The sequence below is a fragment of the Anser anser genome, assembly GCF_964211835.1.
Source record: "Anser anser genome assembly, chromosome: 3".
NCBI lineage: Eukaryota > Metazoa > Chordata > Aves > Anseriformes > Anatidae > Anser > Anser anser.
Genome location: NC_139722.1, coordinates 6130384 through 6151492, shown reverse-complemented (window position 1 = coordinate 6151492; position 21109 = coordinate 6130384). Strand labels below are relative to the sequence as shown.

The 21109-nt window shown below is 43.5% G+C and overlaps 1 protein-coding gene across 12 annotated transcripts in view; it reads left to right on the top strand.

Annotated features, from left to right (window-relative positions):
• The window catches only part of CLIC5 (chloride intracellular channel 5), an 81963-nt gene extending 71702 nt beyond the window's left edge, over nt 1–10261 (top strand). For 7 of the 12 annotated variants that reach the window (XM_083831769.1, XM_083831771.1, XM_083831766.1 and 4 more), the window contains one exon: nt 1254–10261. In XM_083831769.1, the coding sequence (XP_083687895.1) occupies nt 1254–1421 (168 nt within the window). In that variant the 3' untranslated portion in view covers nt 1422–10261. The remainder of the gene's footprint in view (nt 1–1253) is intronic. The other 5 variants (XM_083831765.1, XM_083831772.1, XM_083831773.1 and 2 more) reach the window with 1 other exon arrangement.
• The last annotated feature ends 10848 nt before the right edge of the window (nt 10262–21109 follow it).

Genomic DNA, 21109 nt, shown 5'->3' with positions numbered 1-21109 from the left:
AAAATAAAGGGGAACTCTGTGGCACATATGTATGTAATTTATGCTCAGGAACAATTTTATACTGTCAGAAAAATTAGAGATTGGAAGCACTCATTAAATCAGCTAATCCATCCCTTCCTATCAGCTAGTTCATTCTGTCACCACAGGATTATTCTATACAGTATATTCTTACAGGAATATTGAAATGTCCCAACCCAACTTAACCAGCCAACTAGCTTTAAACACAGATTAGTCCCATTGACTTCAATGGACTATACAGGTGCTTAAAATTAAGTATGTACTTTAATATTTTGCTGAATAAGGGCCTGAGTGTTTTTAGAAATCGAAAATTTCCCTTGATAGACAATTTCCGAGTCTAACAAGTCTTGAAATAATCATTTTCTCCCCCAAGTTTATCCTAATAGTCCTGTTTATAACGTCTGCTAAATCATCTTGGTTTCTCAGTCATGGTACCCATACCACCCTGAATATTTCTTTTTCAAGAACACAGATAAAGCCTTCCAGCAGCTGTAGGTGGTTATATCCTCTGACTTCATTGGCCAAATAAAATATATTAAATATATAAAAAATATAAATATAGTAAATATATAATGTAGTGTAATGTTAAATATAATCATTAATATTAAAATGTTATGTATTAATTGTTACTAATGCCTTTCCCTAAATGTATTGTTTTTTTTTGTTTCTTGGTTTGTTTGTTTTTGTGTTTGTGTGATTCAGCTATAAAATCCCTTATTTGGCATCTCAGAGTTAAGAAGTGATGCACATAAAGCTGATGGAAAACACTAGAAAATAACACAGTAAAATTAATGAATTTTAGGTACCATGAAAGGCACAATTTGTTGATGGTTGCCAGGCAATTGTATTAGAGTGTCCTTATGCCAAGTAGTATGCAAGACACGGGATGACCAATGTTCACTTTTCAAGCTTTTATATTATAAGCCCATGTGTCCCCAGGCATATAAAAGAATCATAGAATTATAGAATAGTTTGGGTTGGAAGGAACCCTTAAAGATCATGGGCAGGGGCATCTTTCACTAGATGGGGTTACTCAAAGACCTGTCCAACCCAACACTTCCAATAACAGAATCCACAACTTCTTTGGGCAACCCGTTCTATTATCTTACTACCCATTTCTCTCTTTTGCTGTTAATTATACTACAAGAAAGAGTAAGAAACTCTCTAAAATGAAATCCGGAAATATATTACCAGCAGGATTTTTTTTTTCTCTCTCTCTTTTTTCTTCATTTTAGATTGTTGCAAAGAAATACCGCAACTTTGAGTTCCCAACAGAGATGACGGGCCTTTGGCGGTACCTGAAGAATGCATATGCCAGGGATGAATTCACCAACACCTGTGCAGCAGACAAAGAAATTGAGCAAGCCTATGCAGATGTGGCCAAGCGGCTTAGCAAGTCCTAACTGACCCCAGCAGCGGCTCAGCATCCCTGGGGGATTCCCATTTTACAGACACTTCTCCTTGTTGCCTTAAGATATATTTTATCATTATGCTATCTGGTTGGCATCCCTATGACTTCACCTGTTCAAGTGTATTGGTCAGGGCAAATCTGCCTCTCCCTGGGGAAAGGAGAAGGCAGCTCTAGCATGGAGGGTGGAGACCCTTTGAAATCTGAACCTACAATCTGACACAACTAGTATTACTCATAATCAGTATTGGAAATGAGTCCACTTTATTAGTTCCTGTTTCATGTTGGGGTATATCAGCACCTGTTTTCTTTGGAGTTTTGAAAATATGATATTAGCTGAAATATCAAGCAAGTCAGCTAGGGACACGTAGAACTGGTTCTTCTGCAGGCTATTTCAAGGACGCTTTTTTCCAATGCTATTGAAATTCTTGAGGCAGGAACAAAATATGAGAGAGGAAAAAAAAAGAGTTTGACCCTAAAAGAGTAATGCTCTTAGCAGTTATATTTAAAAAAAACTCTCTGAATGCATTTTTTGTCTTAGCAGGCCCAAGAGTTTATAGGGTATTTATTTTTAACTTGGCGCAAGAGGGGGAAGCCTGAGTGAATATGTCAGACTTGCAGATGCTACTTTGCATAAAATTTGCATGATGCTGCTGGATCCAAAATTTTAAAGTAAAAGAGAGTGAATGAGCAATTGAGCAGGCAGCCCTTGGAAGAGTGGTGCTAATGCCAAAATGCCCAGTGGATCTGCTAGTTGGTAGAGACAGCACTAACGGGGGCAGCATATTGAGTCAAGCCCATAGCCAGAATTGGCACAGCTAACCAAACCACGTAGGATATCATCGTCTTGACTGTACAGCTGCCAGTTCCTTTATACTGCTATCTTGGGAAACGTGCATAGGCAGGAGCAAGCTGTTGCTGCATTCGAATTCCAGACAGGGGAAGCACTTTTCTCGCTTTGGGCTCCAGATGGGTCACCTTCAAGCACTCATCATCTTACCAGGGAGCTGTACACATTGATAGCCTCAAAGAGGGCAGGCTGAAGCAGAGAGGAGGCACATTTCCAACCAGAAGGTTGGCAAGCATACTAGCAGAAAGCCACGCATGATGCCTTAGTCCCGCTCCTCCAAGGTTCAGCCACTGAGGTTAAATGATTCTGGATTGGTTTCTGTAAACTGATTATTTTGTCCTATCTGGAGCATCTGCCTGAAACAATCTGCTTTGGAGAGGTGATTATTTGCACATTACTGTAGCAAATCCAGAGTGACAGCTCTTTTGCATAAAACCCTCATGCCCTAATATGTATCATAGTGTACATGGCTCTCAGTTTTCAGTTTGGGAACATTTACGATTGCTTTCAAAGACGAAATAAAGCTGAGCTCTCACCTGGTGTGGCTCTCCTTTTGATCAGAGCTGTAGAGAGCTGTGCTGGTTTGAGGGGACCCCCAGACTGGTGAGCTGAGACCATGGGGAAACCTTACAAGGAACCTGTTTGCAGCCAGAGAGCCAGAGGACTGGAGAGAGCATGTAAAGCCAGCCTCTGCTGTGTGACAGCGGTGATGATCTGAAGCCATCCCATTGCTTTGGTGAGACGATTCCAGTTTTCACTCTAACCTAGCTGGGAGCAGGGCGCTGCTCGTTGACTCTGAAGATATTTTGTGGCTGACTATTGTTTTGCATGCAGTGATCAATTTGTTCTGAACTTTCCAAAACCTCCGGAGAAAATCCATGAACTCCCAAGTCTTCCCCTAGAATGGGTCATTGTAACAGCGGCTAGACTGGAGGGCAAAGGCTTGCACTCTTTAAAATATTGCTGAGAAATCAGCTGGCTCAGAGAACACTAATAGCAGCCAGAAAAATCTAATGAGATTAGAAGTGTCTGCACAAGCACATGTGGCTCGTTAAAAACATTTCTTCATGAGTTTGGAATTATTTGTGATTTTTTTTTTTTTAAGTAAGGCAATTATTTATTTATTTATTTTAATCCACTCGTTCTTTTCTGTCTGTCTTTTGATTTTTGTTTTCACTCAGCATGCTGGGCAAGATGGCTCTGTCAGTTTAGCAGAGTGCTATTAGCAGTGCCGTGCAAGTTTGTTTCAAGTGAAAAGTCTGCTGTCTGATTGATGGTCACCGGGATTTTTTCACTGTCAGTATGATTTGGCGAGGAGCATGCCGAACAAAACCTACATTTTTCCTCAGTTGTCATTCTCCAGGTTTGCGCTTCAGTTAGTGGCTTTGCTTAATCACAACGGCAGTGATCTTTGAATGAGGATGCAGAGGCAGACACAGCTTCTTGCTCTGTGTTTACTGCATTTAGCACCCTAAAGAAGATTGTACAAACACGTAGCAGATGCAGGCAGGGTAAATGAACCAGTTCAGTGGCTGTCCTGATTTCTTCCATCTCCAGATCTTCACCAGTTTGCTGAATCCTGTTCTGAAATGCTCGAATCTGTCTTACTTCAGTTTTGCTAGAAGAGGGCCAAATCACAATCAGTTGATCTCAGCAACCTCAAATTACATCTGTTTTTTTAGAATGATATTTAAAAATGGTTCGGCTTATACCAAAGAGAAAATGAGCTGTTGGCACAATGAGCTTTTTGTAAGATGGTTTGCCTTAAAATGTCTTAAAATCTTTTTAGGATTTAATTATAAAACCAAAAATCCCCAAACTACCTTCCTTTCAATCAGTAATATAAAACCAAAATATTTTCACTTTTCTAGCAACACCACACACACAAAACATCTGGACAAATGTATTGATAGAAACGAGAAGGTAAAAATTAAACTGGTTTCCCATCAGCTACAGTGCCCATTCTGTGGTAATTCAAGTCTCACTCTGCATCCTAACTTTACATTTTATTCATAACTCTATTATAGGCTGATGCAAGATTATGGACAGGTTCAGGCATTCCCTGACCTTTGTTTGGGTTTGAAATCCAGGCTCATGCTTTTAGATCTGTAACTTCTGCTCACCTTTGTGCTTTTTGGCTTCAGCCATAGTCAGAAGCAGGAAATACTGGAAATCCTACATAGGAAAGTGTTTTGCTAAGATTTTGAGCCCAGTTCTCAAGACTGAGGATCCATCACCAGTGAGGTTTTAAAGGGCTCCAGACTCCTTTACGCAGGGTATTTTTGGTGACCTTCCATTGTATTTAGAATTATAAGTAATAAATATTAATCATACAGGATTGTATGTCTACATTGGCAAGGCAGCATTTCTGAAAAGAATCTAAGTGACAAGACAGACATTGCAGATTTACAATAACTTTGTTCATAAATTTTTTGCAAGATGTAAAGAAAGACATAGTGCAGAGGGGGAAGAAGCCAACAATGTGGATTTAATCATCTACATTTCAGAAATGCAGACCAAATGTCTGTAAAGATGTCCATTTCATCCAAACATTTCTTAGATATTTATTTCAAAGCTCCCTGTTCAGTCAATCCAACACTCCATTCATATTGGAACTAATATTGATTTTTCTTCTATTACCAGTGATATGGGAGTGCTAGAGGATCCTATATACAAGTTATTCTCATTTTTGTTAGACTTTTTGAATTGCCAAGAGGTCATCTTGCTGTACAGGTAAGACCAAGGGAGTATCTGTCTCAAGACTTTACAAGAGGGCTTCTGACAAGCATTTTTTTTTTCCAGTAGAAATGTACTAGGGAATATAGAGCTATGGGTTACAAGCTCTTGTCCTGTGTCTGCATCAGCTGAAAAGCCACTGCCAGGGAGGAATGGCAGTCCGTATCACAACGAAGCTAGACATCTTTTTTTCCTGCAAGACCAGCCGAATTGGGCACAGTATTAATTTTGAATATGTATTTATTTATTTAACCCCCAGCCACCTTTCCTCCCCTCTTGTCCCTGATGAAAGTCAGCTCCAGGCTATCCACAACCATTCTGCCATTTCCTTGCTGCTAACCAGGGGAGTGCTCATGGGTGGGCACACAGAGAAACTCATTTTAGGGTAACCCAGCCACCTTGTAGGATGATGTCCAAAGTCCATCAAAGGCTCGCAGCCCTGCTCCCACTACTGCCCCAGCAGCAAAGGTGAGAAGAAAAGAGAGTCCCCCTTCCTGGAACGGCCAGCTTTGGCTAACTAGCTGAGTTTAGGGTATTGCTAAAATGTAGGCAGTGGAAATCTCACTCATTTAAGGTCATAGAGGCACGTGGAAACACTGACTTTTTAGAACAAATTGGTGTTTTAAACAGGAAAATAAATGCAAAGTCTTGTGTCCTCCTTCACGTATATTCTTTCAGGCATTGGGAAGTTTGCAGTTGTTTATTATTCTGCTAGATGTATTCATTATTCTTGAATAGCTTTTCATATTAAGAAATAATTTTCCAGTACGATTTTGCCTTTCTGCTCAATCTTTCATCTCTTCATTAATTTTTGATGACTGCAATGACCTAATGATTCCAGAGGAGGCAGGAAAGCTGTGAGGCTTATACTTGTTGAGAAGTTGAAGGAGGTAATGATTTTTTGGAAAAAAACAGTATTCAAAGCATTTTTTAAAAAATCTGTCTTTTCATCTGGGATACTTTAACCAAGAGTGATGGACTGTTTATTCTGGACTGCGATTTTCAGCTAGGACCTGAACAAGTCACTATGTTTAAGGTGGCTTTGCCTATGGATTTTCCCAGGATACATAGGGATGTTCCCTCTTGGTCACAAAATGTTCCATTTCCTTGGCCAGGAGGGCTCTGCTGGTTTGTTTTGGTGCTAAACTATAACACTCCACTAACTCCGTGCTGGGCAGTGACCCCTCCCGGGTCATGTGCAAGGCAAGAAGAAAGCATCGATCTGCTTTATTTCCTTGTCCCATGTCCCAAGCAACACTCCAGCCCTAGGAAAGCACAGGAACCTTGTCCAACGCTGGCTTTCAAAGCTTGAAACGTGTGACATGAAGGTCTGGAGCCCCCTGTGTAGCTCCTCAGGCACTCACCACGCAGCGCTACAGGACTCAGCAGCGTTTCACATCCCACAGCGATCATGCAGCCTGTCGTTACCCTGCTGCCCCAAATCATCCCCCTTTCACCATTCATCGGAGAGTTGCTAACACTGAAAATACTCCAGAGGGATGAACTTGCATGTGGCGTGCTTTGAGCTGGGCTCATCAGCTAAGCAGCTCTGCGTGATGACATTGTCACAGCTCAGCGGGTCGCTGCCAGGCGGACCCCCACCCCTACTGGGCCATCGCCCTTTGGATTGGTGGCATTTGGGTAGGAAAAGCCAGCGTCGAAGCTGCTCAGCCAGCGATGGTGCAACCACGATGAAAGGCTTCAGTGCCACCTTTTGCTGAGCCCAGCTCTTGGGCTGATGTGTGTTAGCAGCTCAGCCGGGGCCGCGATCCAGCGCTAATGAGCGTTTCTAGCTTGCAGCATGTGAATAGGGACTGCTCATGTGTTTAATGTTAAACATGTGCCTGCCTGCTTGGCTGGATGGCGGCCTAAAAGACATGACAGAAAAGCCTATATTAACGAAGAGCATTATTATTCCATTTCCTTTGAAATCCAGTGGCAGAATTCCCAGTGGGGGAATTCCCAATAGGAATTCCCAGCAGAGCCCAAGGCTACATAAGCATGAAGCCGTTTCAAGCGTGAAGATGTCCTCAGAGAACAGAAAGCGCTCAAAGAGGCAAGGAAGCAGCAGTGATATACGGGGTCTTATGGCTTATACGGGATCAGGGACCCAGCTCTGTCCCAGCTTCAACTGGGGGGATGCTGCCAGAGCTGCCAGGCTCCGTTCTGGTTTATCACCGGGGCGCTTCGGAGCAGAGCCACGCTGACAGTGTGATGCCAAGGCATGTTCTGCTCTACCTCCAACAGCACTCCCTGTGGTGGTATCCCACAGCATAACGATGCCTCCGCTGTGCCTGCCTCACTCTTATTATGAAGTGGCTTGTCTAAAGAAAACTAAGAAGGGTAGGGGATTTTGTGTTTTTATATATATATATGCACAGAGTAAAAACAATCCAAATATGCTTTAATGGCTCTCAACATGATACTGTCAATTCTCACCACAGGGTGGAATTTGTTGGTAGAAATTAAATTAAATTAAATTAAAACTGAAAAGCTTGGCTATTGCTAATGGGTACTACTGGGAGCCCTAAAACCAGTTTGCAGTGTAGAACCGTAGCAGGAGTGAACATCCTTTAATTCCCAGAATCGCTTGAGTTTCACGGGGTCATTTCAGCCTATTCTGCTGCACTGCTGAGAAGTTGCTCTTTCTCTGTCTCCCTAGGTCTATAAACTCTGAAGAATTTGGGAAATAGCTATGGGCACCACATTAATCTTTTTCTTTTCCATTTCTTTTTTTTCCTTTTTCTCCATCAAATTAACTACTTTAGTTTGGAGGTAAGCAATAAGTAAATAGTATTGAAAACAGCAGATTTCTCAGCTTTTTTCATTAAGGATATTTTTAAGAGTTTTCAGGAAATGAGTGGTTATCCCCAGCTTTGGGAATAAGCTGTGGTATAAAACATAAAGAAGTGTGATTCTGACCAAATCATTTAAGCAAGGAAGATTACAGCTTGTTTTAAGGAGTATGTTTAGGAGTAAATGAACAGCATAATCCAGATACTGCAAGAGGGATTTAAAATTCAGTTCAAATCTCAGATTTTGGGTATTTTTATTTTTATTTTTTTGATTATTGACTGCACAACAGTTTACTTCCATGTAAGCTATATCTATTTATATGTATAGACACTTTATTATTTATCTGCATTATTTAATCCAACAGTGCTCTAAAAGTACATTGGGGTGGAAGGTGGCATAAAGAGGAAAACTACTCCCGAAATGGCACAGTTGTTAGCTGGGCATTTGGTTCTGTTCCCACTGGAATAAACAAGAGCCACACCACGGAGGTGTGCAGGAGCAGGAGCACAACCACACAGACCCAGATATGCTGGCTAACCCACACCAGCCACATTTACCTGCAGCACAGCCACCAAATCAACCCAACATCAGGAACTGCAGCGTACAAGGGCTCAGGAGTGAGTCCAAGGAGCATCTTTATCATCAGCTGTTTCCCCTTTATAACACTCCAGATCTATTTTCTAAGCATGGGGAGGCACAACAGGAGCGTGCTTCATTCTGTCCAAATTGTATTGCTTGGGCAGGAGCACTGAAACACAGCTGTGGGCCCTCTGCCTCTCACCCCACGCACCCAAGGTGGGCAATTTTGGTACGGTGACGTGCACCCTGTCCTGCTTCAGCACTTGGAGACTCCTGTGCCGAGGCAATAATCTCCTGCTAAACTGCTCAGAAATGTTCCCTCAGGTATCCTGAGCTCCCACCCTGCCTCCCTTCTCATTTCCAGTGCCAGTTTGTGTCCAAGCCTTTGGTTGCAAATAAACCCGGAGTATATGGCATTGTTTTGTGCTGCGAATTACTGGGCTTTATTAGCAATAGGAAAACGTGGAAAAAAACCCTAACCCCCCAGCCCAACCCTCTTTCCTAGTGCAAAACTGACTGCTTGTGTACATGGCTGTGTTTTTGGAGGTTTTGAAGCAATTCCCTTCATTCCCTTCTTGCTTTGGTTTCTGGGGAACAGGTCCTCATCTGTGCAAATCCTCATAGCGATGATCCTATCTTCTCCTTTTTTTTTCTCCTTAAAAAATTGTTTTTGAAGAGTCCTGCTCCATATTGCTTAGCAATTTATGACCTAGCGATTGACAGATTTATCTTCCTAGTCTGACTGTTTCCAATTTTAAAGCCTGAAGATCAAAACCAAGTTGTGTAGTGAGATTTGAGGGTGAGCAGAAATGCTTTTTTTTCCCCCTCAAAAACCACTCATTTTCAAATCCTGACTCATTTGTGGCACAATCCTGGTTAGTTAGAGGGGGGCTGAGATAGAAAGGGAGGAAGGGGAGCCCACTGTACATGCTACTGTCATTCCACTGAGAGAGTAGGAACAGTCTGGAAGTCCTAAGAGGTGTATGGACAAGTTTTCCATCTTGTGTGTGAAATCAACCTGTACAGTGACCTGAATGGCCCTAAACGGACTCGCAGTTGCTTAAAACTTTCAATGACATTAAGAAACAAAATCTGGGATGCAACATCTTCAGGGCATGGTACAGACAAAAAGTAACTCAACAATACTAAGATTTTTAAGTATCAGCCCAGCCCCCAGTTCAGGGCTGGTTTTCCTCCACCAAAATGTTAACAATCTCCAAAACACCTAACTGTTGTTGGATCTGCTGATCTGCTGGGAGGAAAGCAAAATCAGGAACTCTTAAAGACTGTGGAAAGTAACTGTGCATCTAGTGGTCTACATCAGGTAAGAAAGACAGGATAAATCCCTTTGCATACTTGTGATTTTCCATCGAGGCACATCCTATGTTAATGGATAATTTTAGATCAGACTGTAACCTTTTGGGATAGGAACTATGTATTTCCTCTTTGTATGTACAGCTCCTAGCACAACAGGACTCTGATTAGAGCCTTTGTGTGCTGCTCTAACACTCATAATATATATTAGGAATGATGTAATTAAAATGTCATTGCAGTTTGCCTTTAACATTAAGATTGTGTGGCTGTATTTTGTCAACTGTGAATGAATTCAATGTCCTTTTTATATAATAGGTAGCATATTTTATTATTGAAGAAACAGTTGAATTTAATTTTTAAAATTAAATTAAAAAGTATCTGCTCGTTGTTTCATTTTAAGCCTTTGGATAAATTAGCAAATATTTCTCGTGTAACCTTCAAATGAGTATTTGTTAAATGAAGAAATCCACCTTCCTGAATCGGAGCTGTTTGTAATCCTATATTCCAAGAGTGATCGGCACTTGAGAATTTGAATAAAAGTGGTCTATTTTCTCATTGGGTTATTCCTGAACTTTTGTTTAATTTGATGACTTTAATTTTATATGATTATTATTTTTTTAAACAGGCAACATTCCCTTGATTCTAGAAGTGGCTGCAAGAAAAGTGTACCCACAGCTTGAATGTAGCTATACTCATCAGGGGATCCTAAATCAGCTTGGATAGAAATAAAGGGAAAGAAAGCAAGGACAAGTAAGCTACATCTATTCTACAAGAAGAAACAGGGCCAGGTGTAAGCTTTGTGCCGTGCATCTGTTCTAGAAGAAGAAATAGGACCAGGTATAAGCTTTGTGCCCCAGACACTGATGCCATATAGATCATATCCCTGGTGGTACTATGTTGGTCTGGACCAGAGCACTCCCCAAGCACAGCACAGAGGATATGAGAGCTGGCAGGGTTATAGCACAGGTCTACAGAACAATGGATCATGTGAAATGGGCTATTATTATTCAGTTTTCCTCGTATCACAGGTTAGGAGGTCCTGAAGAAACAACCAGGAAGCAAGTTTAAAGCAAACATAGCAAAGTACATTTTTGCACAGTATAATTAAACTTTGGAGCTCTGTTCCAGCTGGTGCTATGCAGATCAAAATGAATATGGGGTTCAAACATGAATATGACAACTTTATGAAGAACAGATCCATTAAAGTTGTTAAACATGAAAGTTTGGATGAAATGTCCAGGTTAAGAAGTCCCCAAGTACCTGGGCTGGGAGGAGGTCCAGGGAGAAGTATGTTTCCACTTGCCTTGTTTTGTACATTGCTTCTGATATTACTTATATTGCTTCTGCTGTGAGGCTGGACACAGCTGAGGTAGGGCTGGCTGGCTTGGCTCCAGATTGGCTTCTGATGTTATGATACACAAATGTGTAGTATTGCAAATTTTATTGCAGCACAACATTTTGAATTTAGCTTCCACAAAGCAAACCACTTCCAGAGAGGCATTAGATAGAGGCTCTGAGCCTCTCCTAGTAAATGACAAGCAATCACCATCCATCTGAAACAACAAGAGTTCCTCACCCCACAGCTGCAACTAGAAAGGAATGAGTAGGATTCCTCCTGGTTTATATTTCAACTTTTCTTCTCATCATCAAAGACTGTACCCAGTTGGCCACATCCCTCTAGTGCCACATCTCTCTTGAAGTGATCTGTCATATAAAAATGAGAATTTGTTTCAAAGTCTTGGAACCCAAGCTGCTAAGTGTTGGCCTCATGTTCCTCCTTGGCTCATTGCTGTTGGAGTAAGCCCAAGGATGGCCAGGACTGCACGCTCCAAAGGATAGTGCCAGGAGCCCCAGCTCCTAGGGTTCATCACACTGATCTCACACAAAACGTCCTCCATACTAGTGTGTTTTCAGTGTTTATTTCATTAAAAATAGGTAGCTACAGCTCTCATTACATGAACAAACCTGACACTGCTCTAGGTGACATGTTACAGTAGTGAATGCAACAGATCCATTAAGCCTTGTGTTAAAAAAAGGGCGTTTCTGTGTGTGATTGTGATTGTAGACCTGAATGGTGAAAAACAGGGTGAGTAACAACCTGAATCACTCATTATTTTTCCCATCTAATTTTATCATTCTTTGTGTATCTGCTCTGCACAAACCAAAGCTTCTCCCTTTCCACAGCAGACTTTTTATGCCACCGTCCATATTTTTGGTCATTTGGGCTCTGACGGCTTCCTTCTGCCCAGCTAATCGCTCTGTCTGGCAGGGATTTGTTCTGCTGTCTCTCCATGCTTGCCACATGAAAAATAGAGTCCTCAGCAGGCTCCACCGAGCTGCTGGCACCTCTTCCTTCAGGGATGGGCTGGGGGGAAGTTTGTCAGTGAGGGTTTAGTTTGGTTTTTCTTTATTTTATCTCGATACCTGCGGTAACACTCTACACATCCTGCCAGACACGCTGCAATCAGTCCAGTCTGCGCCAGGCAAGAGTTTAGACATTTCAGGTGTCATCCATCCTTCATATCTTGTGCATGCCTTTCTTTCGTGAGCCCAGCAGATGCCTTTAATTGCCAGCCACTGCTTTTGGCTCTCCAAGAAGTAGAAAAAGGAACGATGGAGTCCCTCTGGCGCAGGATGAAACAAAGGGGCCCAGCAGTGTTATGACATTTTCTTGCACTGAATTGGGAAGAATGGGCTCTTTCCTCCCGTTAGATAAGCACAGAAATCTTAAGCAGATGCTTGCAAAAACATCAAACAAATATATACTTAAAAAAATAAATATAGGCTATACCCACATGCCCCGTAATCTAGCCAATATTCAGCCACTGCTAACAGCATCTCGGCTTTCCCTTGTGAAGCGTGGGGGAGAAGGAAAAACCCGCAGAATGGTGCTCAGGACTGCAGCTGGCTGCTCCAGCACCCACGTCCCAGGGCTGATGGGGACGATACGAGGAGCTGGTGGCTGGTCCACGACCCACTCTGCAGCTCTGCAGCTGGAGGGAGACACAGCCCCGTGTGTTGTGTGCGCACCCCAGGGTCTTTCATCTGTTGAAGCGTCTTTTTAAATAAGCATTGTGGAAGGCAAAGGGGAATTTCATGCCATAGGGAAGAAGGTGCAGCAGTGTGGAAAGACCATATTGCCAAAAAAAAAAAGAGGTGTTTTCTTTAGTGCTTCAGTAACCCTTCTGCTCCCAAGTTGTAGGGCAGAGATAATGGGGGGGGATTTCTTCTACTTCCCTTGTGTAGGAAAACCACAGGTTTGGGGAAGTATGTTCAATGAGAAGTGCAAGAAAGAATTTATCACAGGCCAACCCCTTCCCTCAACCCTTTGTTAAAAGAACATTAAAGAGCATTAACAGTGCCAGGGGAAGCACTTGCTAGTTAAAAACCTGCCAGAGCTCGGGTCTCCTGTGCAATCCTCATTTGCCCCCTCGCACATAGGGGTTGTGATACCAGCTTTCATCTGCTCGTGTACTGCATCCCACACAGGTTCTGCCCATTGGAGGACCACTATAAAATGGTAATGTTATTTGTTTTCTCAGCAACGTGTGGTGCTGGACCTTCTTTATCTCTTATTACTCAGCCTATTAGGAAGGTACTCAAAATAGTCATGGTGTTGTGTGTTTTCTGCAGCAGTGCTCTTGGTAAGTGCTTCTCTTACACAGGACAGGGAGAAACAGTTTTAAACTAAAAAAGGGTAGGTTTAGATTAGATATAAGGAGGAAGTTCTTTACTGTGAGGGCGGTGAGGCTCTGGCACAGGCTGCCCTGAGGAGCTGTGGGTGCCCCATCCCTGGCAGTGCCCAAGGCCAGGCTGGATGGGACTGGGGGCAGCCTGGGATGGTGGGAGGTGTCCCTGCCATGGCAGAGGTTGGAACTGGATGGGCTTTGGGTCCTTCCAACCCATTCTATGGATTTGGTCTTAGAGGTCTTTTCCAACTTTAACGCTTCTATGATTCGCCAACATTCATTAGATCTCTTCATGTATCCCTAAGGGAGAAGGATGAGATGTCACAGCCTGGGAACCAAGACTGAGAACCTCAGATAAGAGTTTTCTCTTTGCTTTGGATGCTCAGTTTCACGTATGTAAGTCATCACTTCTCATAGCACATTGCACAACCCAGCAGTTTCAGGGTACTGCTACACCAGGAAATACAGTGTGCTGGGAATGCTCCTGATCTCTGGGATGAGCTGGCACAAAATGACTCAGAATGGCACAAAACCCATACTGGTTTTACCCTCCTAAACTGGATGGCTGCCTGTGAACTGCTTGTCAGAAACAGTCCCTGGACAAGTGGAATCTAGACCATGCTGGGGATGGATGAGGTTGGGAGGGTGCCAACTGGCCTAAGCCAGGAGGACTTTCACAGTCCAGACAGAAGTACCTATACATTTATTTATATGCACTAGCTATACATATAGTTATATACACTAAGCTCGGTGTGTTTGACTTTACACACTTAGTAATATTTTAATGTAGTTTTTCTTTATGCATACACAAATGCATACATCTGTACATGTGTGCACACAGATGTGGTGCCATCCTTCCCTCCAAGCAGCATTTTAATTTGGGGTATCTGCAATGATCACAGAAAATTGATGCAGTTGATATGTGAGATGCCCCAGGGGACCAGCTGGCTTTTGCCACTCGTCCTGGGGAGGTGATTCACCACTCTGCAGAGATTTGTGCTGCCATACACCCCTGGGCAGGAAAACCCAATACCTATTGCCATGGGGCATGATTTCCAGGGAGAGCCCCGTGGCTGTCGCTGCCCATGGGATGCCCTGCTCTGCATCCAGCCGGAGCAGCACTCATATTTATGGTGTATGGGCTTAAATCTTTATACATAAAGCAGCAGCTTTAGCTTTTCATTGTCAGCCTGGATGTTGAACTAATCAGAAAGGGGAGCAGGGAAGGGTGGGGACCGGAAAAGAGGAGTTTGTGGAAACATAACGATGTTAAAGAAAAACCTCTGCTTGCTGTCAGTTAAGTCTCTCCATTAGTTACCTCTACCATTATGGATTCATTTTAAGATCCAGACTTCAATATACATAACTTTAAATCACTAACATCCTTCATGGCGCTGTGATTTGCTGGTTCCATATGTAGCCTCTTGGCCCATTGCATTGGCACAGGTTCAATTCTTGTTCTTCTTTTGGGTTACGGTTTCCTTTCTTTGATTGGGGGGGGGGGGGGGAGTGGGATAAGGAGGGGGAAGAAGAGGGAAAAAGCAAAGAAGGGATGGTGACATCGAAGGCAAGTGATGGGGGAAAGGGATAGAATGGCAGGAAAAGAGAGGAGCAAAATGAAAAGGAAAAATAATACAGAGAGAAACAGCTTGAGGTAAAAGTAAAGAAACAGCGGGGAAAAAAATAAAAAGTAGAAAGAGGAAAACACTGAGAAATGCTGTTATTTGCAGCCATCCTCATCCCACTGCTGTTAGCAGTGCTGGGACACTGATGAGCAGGAGGAGAGGGCTGATGCAGCCTTTTCTGAGTGCCTGCGACAGCCCTGCCGTGCTGCTGCTCGTCCTGCTGCAAACAGGCTCAGTCCCTGCCTGAACTTTATAATTAAGCTCCCTGAGATTTTGCTCAGGGTCTGGGCTGACAGCTGTATTGAATTTTGGTTTATTGTGTGATTTATCAGGGCCGTCGATGGGCGTTTGGATGATTTAATGCTGCAAAAATACCTTGGAATGCGACGCGCAGCAATATCTGCATTATTAATAACAATAATAATAAAGATAAATGTCCTTCCCCAGAGCTTTTGATGGCCGTGCCACTCAATTTAACATTTTAACAGTGGCATGTGGCCTCTCCGTGGCACCTGGTAACGTCTGATGGATTCGAGCAGGCAAAGAAAAGGTTATTTGTCAAACGCTCAGCCCCAACTGTATGGTATTTTGAAAGCTCCAGGTCAGAGCAGCCTGAGCCGCATTCCTGTCCCTGACATCCAGCGAGACTGAACTTTGTCATGTTATTAAGCTGTCAGCAGCACTGGGGCGTTATTTAGATTTCTGGTGGGAACTCCTTGCACATGCTTGGGGTGCTCTAGTGGGATTATATCAACACCATTGTAAAACACACACAAATGAGCTGTGCTGTAATTACCACATGAAGATCTCGCTTGGCTGGGTTAATCAGCAGAGAATGGAAATACCAGATAAACACAAATGGGCCACCAGGATGTTTATTCCAGTGGCAACAATGCCATTGTTTCCTACAGACACCAGCCTGATTCTGGGGCTCCTTTGGCAGCCAAACTATGGGCTGTTGAGCATCTGCGCCGGACATGGGGGAGCAGCATGGGTCTCTGCTTCATCAGGGTTCTACAGGCATGGCTGGCAGCACCGGGGCTGGGAAGATGCAGAAGCACCAAGGGATTTAGATGATGTGATATTTGCTGATGTAAAACCCAAGGAAACCATATTCTCAATGTCCCTGCACTACTTCTGCCCCAGGATGTACTTTGTGTGAGGCTCTTGTGCCCACCAGGTAGGACAGAGGCTGCTTTCTGTGCATCTCTCCCCGCGATGCTCTCTGGATGTGAAGGGATAATGACAGCTTTATCCATTCCAGCTGCCTGTTGGAAAGGGCACGTTTGGGAAAAGCAGCTGTCTGGGGAGTTTTGTTCTCTTGCTTTGCTATTCAGCAAGTCACATTTTAATCTGCTTTTACTGCTCATTCTTCAGGGAGAGGCACAACCTGATTTAAACTGGCGGGGGAAGGACCATGGTGGCACCAACCACCCCAGGCAGAGCAGAGGGCTGAGATCACCCCTCTCACGTCCTCCCCTCCCTGCCCAGTAAATCAGGCCCCTTTTATTTCGGTGGCACCTGGGTGCTGCAACCAACGCCATGGACGGAGGTTTGCTAAGCAAGCAGCTGAGCCCATGGAAGGTGTCCTTGTCGCAGGGGTTTGCTACAACCTCTGCAGCTATGCCCACAGATGAAGGGTCGCCTGAGATCTCCTTACGCTGATGCTGGTAGCTGTCTGGAGTAGTTTGGGTGAGAAATGAGGATGGTTGTGCACAAGCCTGACAGACTCTGCCAGCAGCTGCTGGCAGAGCACTTGGTTATTCCCTTCCACCAGAACAACTACGGGGAAGCATAAGGGATAGTGATGGATGGTGAATGGGTGGGGAGCACCAGGATTGTTTGGCACCGCCACCTTTGAAAGAGGGTTTCCACACAGCCTGATATACTGTTATAATAATATAGCAATATAATAATGAAAAAAACATAAAGCTGTATGTCAGTAATATAATATGTGCTTGAAATGACTGTACAGCTCCCAGGAATTTGTGATCCAGCTGGGAAAAAGAAGTCTTATTGGAGACTCCATTCACTGAAGAAGGATTGTCCAGATGATGTTCACTCTTTGCTCACATTGACAGGTTCAGCCCTCGTGTTCTGGTCACTAATGTATGAGGAATAGAATCATCCGAGCTTTCCTATTCCTGCCATAAATAGAGGGGATTGCAGGGGCTCCATTGAAAGGACAGGGAGAAGAATTATCTTGCAACTGGTGAGTTGCAAGAGAAACCTAGAGGCAGTGGGCTGGGAAGAGAAAGTAAGAGCCCTGAAGCATGCTGTTTTCTCAGGGTCTTTTTACCATCTGCTGGGTCTATATGAGAAAAGTCTATGAGACCCTTCTCTGAAAAGTTCCCCTCAGAGAGGTGTCCCTATTTTCACTCATTGCTGGGACCATGTAGGACAACAGAGATGGAATAATCACGACAATCTCACTGCTATTTCATCTCTCCTGCTACATTTGCCACATCTTTCTGTCCCATGACCCATGTTAGCTTTTGGCCTCCCATCTGAGGTCTACCATGTTCACCATAAGGGCTAAAAAATGCAGTTCATAAATAATATTAGCCAGCAACCCCTTATCTCCTCACAGCCAACACTGTGACAGCAGCCAAAGGCACAAACATCATGGAGCTACTCCTCTCCTGCCTTTATCTACACCTTGGTGAGGGTGGTGAGGTCCTGCTCTCTCCCAGAAGCATCCCGAGAGCAGGGATCCCAAGAGCTCAGCACCTGCATGGACCTGGCTGGAAACCCCTTGCCGCCCTAGTGCCTTGGGGCTCCAGGGGCACAGCTAATTTTAATCATCACTTTTGGTAAATTTGGAGGCACAGCTCATAGATCTTCTGCATGTGACTCATCAGTTAGGGGCTCTTCTCAACCACATCTATCTCAGATGAAAGAAATTTTTCAACCAAAAGGAAATTCTCATTACAAAATGAAATCTTGTCAAAATTTTCCATATAAAATTGCTGGTTTGGAAACGCTCTCATATACCCACCAAAATAATGAATCTTGATTTTCTAACCAGCATGCTGTCGTTAACTATCTCATTTAAAGTCACTACTTGGAAATGAAATCACATTCTTGAGTAAGATGACAGCTCAAAAGGGATCATTCCTTCCAGAGCACAGAAATGGTCTACTTTGGCCAGCAGTCCTTGTTGCCTTGTGTCCCCCCACCTGTCTTAGTCATTTGCTGTCCTCTGACACATGGGCTGGATGAACATCTTCATCTGTGTGTGCCATGGCATGTAACAATGGGGACTCACAATTTACTGTTCGTGCCTCTGGGCACAGATGAAATATGGATGAAGAGAAGGAAGAAATTATTCCTGCTTCAATTTCAGAGGACAACACAGACAGCCCCCAGCCTATTTTCGTGGGTGCTCAAAGCTGGCCAGGCACAACTTGGATGGTATCTTTTTTTTCTTTGACTCACACTTGAAAAAACACATGGTCACATACTTACATGTAAATACAAGCTTGAAGTCAATGGGATTGCGTGGTCTGTTTTGTACTTGGTGCATGTACTTGAAGACATGCTCTTTTGGTTTAATGAAAAGCCAAAATCAGGGAGAAGGTCAATGCCACCAGATGGGGGTGATACAGCAAGAGAAGCACCTTCATATATCTCCATCCTCTGAACAACACCTTTACAAATCAGGTCTTCTTTAAAGTGTCCACCACTGGGCACAAAAAAATAGTGAAACCTAAATAATGAAACCTAAATAATAACCTGAATAGTAATACCTGAATAGTAATACCTGGATAGTAATAATAACCTGAAAAATAATGATATGTAGATAATAGAATTTTGAATAAGGAGGAGTTATGCAGTGATGAATTGTTCGCTATGTAACTCACATTTTCCTCATGGATTTCTGAATTGTCTTAAGCAAGAAAATAAGAAAATAAACACCTTTATTCCTGATATTCCCAAGGACTGCATGTTTCACATATTACAGCAGAAACATTTCTCACCTTCATGCTCACTTTCTCTTTGCCATCACTCAAGACCTTCAGCAGCCTCAGAAGAAAAAGCATCATATATATAATTTGTTTTCCTCATAGCTGCAAAACAAAGTATTTAAGAGAAAATGTAGAATTCACTTGGCAAAGAGAGTTGAAAATGTTCCCCCACAAAAGGGAAAGTATCATGACATTTGAAAGATAATTCTTCCTGGGACTCAAGGTTTTTAGCAGTGATCTGCATCTGTAGACTTTCCCAAAACACTCTATCATCAAATGATTCAATGTCATCATCAAAGAATTTTTGGCTACTCACTTTACTTTAATAATAGTTGAGAAGTTTAATGAGAGGAAAGATCTGCATAGATTTCTTCCTAAACTGGATGAAATCCTGCCTTTTTTTTTTCTTTGCTTTTTTTTTTGGTAGTATTTCTGCTCAGAGAAAATTATAGCCTCTGGTGCCAGCGATGTGCTCTGTATGTTTTGTTTATTACAGCGGTTTTAACTGGAACCATGGGTGAGGGAGTATCATTATGAAATTCTTGATACCCCTGATATATTTGTACAAACATAACTGTGGGCACCGAAGGCAGTGGAGGAGATGACATTTTCAAAGTGTTTTCTCCTTATTTTAAGCAGCTGCCCGGTCACTCAAATGTGGTACGTGCCCACATGCTCTCTAGGCAGAGTGACCAAGGTCCTGGTTCAGAGGGGACATCTGACCTTGGGTGTCCGACCCCACCTGAGGTGAAACCAGTTTTCTGCAGCCCCTTTTCCAGCCAAGCTGTGGCTTGGTGGCGGTCCCTGTGTGGCCATCCCCTTCTTGGTCCTGGCCATCCCAGCGGCAGGAGCGTTGTGAGGAGATGTGTGGCTTCTCAGGACAGCCCGGAGATGTACAAACTGGTGGTGATTACAGGCTGTGGTAAAAAACACCCAAGTGTGTGGGTTACACACTTCAGCAGGATGCATGCCTTGTCTGGGGGGGATTAAGTGGTTGTCCCACATGTGAATGCCAAGAGTTGGGTCCCACAGAGCTGCTAATTCGCACCGTGCCAGCAGTACCTATGGAAACGAGCACTGAGAATCAGGCCTGCTGGTGGTCTGTTTGCAATGATCTATATTTCTGTCTCTTTATTTACCTTTTTTTTTTTCCCCCTATATTTCTTTCTCTTTATTTACTTTTTTTTTTTTTTTTTAGGAACCATTTGAAATGCAAGGGGTCAGGTTTTCTAAAGAGCTGGGAGCTGAATTTCTTCCCATTTGTTGTCTACAGACTGGGCCAGAATTTCCAATAAATCCAGCCATTAGCACTGGGTCACCCCCACCAGGTAACCCACTCTGCACAAACCTCCACTCAGAAGGACTTTAAACCCTCTTAGAAAGCTGGCTGCTGAAAATCCCAGCTCTGCTTATTTATCCTAGTCTGAACCATGAAGATCAATTAGTTGATATAGGTGTGGAGGAGGAGGGAGCTGAGATTTTTATTTATCTTCTTGTACTGTTGCATGGCTAAGGGCTAAATGTTGCCTCTGCAGAGCCCAGTGCACCTAGGTGTGACCTTGCAGAGCCAGGTGCTCACACCAAACCTTTCAGGTAGGCTTCTCCTCACCTAACACTGGCCACCCCAGAGCAAGGTGTCCCTGCCATCAGTGACATGAGATGAGCACCTCCCCAAAGCTTGTTGGCCATAGACATTTCGCTTGGATGGGAGGAGCCACCTTCTCTTCCAGAGGACCAACTCCTTACTCATTTAGCTGTAGGGTGGCTGAAGCCAGGTGAGAACAACCTCACGTGGAGGTGAGTGGGACTGCAGGTGTGAAACACTGGGCTTGCACACTTTGCTGGACTGGGGTCTGGGCAATCAGCAGCTGCTATAACCAACACCCAAGATTGTTTGCGGTTACCTACATGATTTTTAAGGTCCCTTCCAACCCAAGCCATTCTGTGATTTTACTGAACCACCCCTTGGAAAGAGACAAAACTTCACTCCAACCCCAGAAGGGCTCCTTTCATTGCAGTGCCATACATCCGCAATTAGGAGATCTGAAAGGACACATTTGTCCCTTGAATGGTAGAGGTAGCTGCCAGCAGCATGTAATTAGTAGGAAGCAAACAGGCAAAAACCA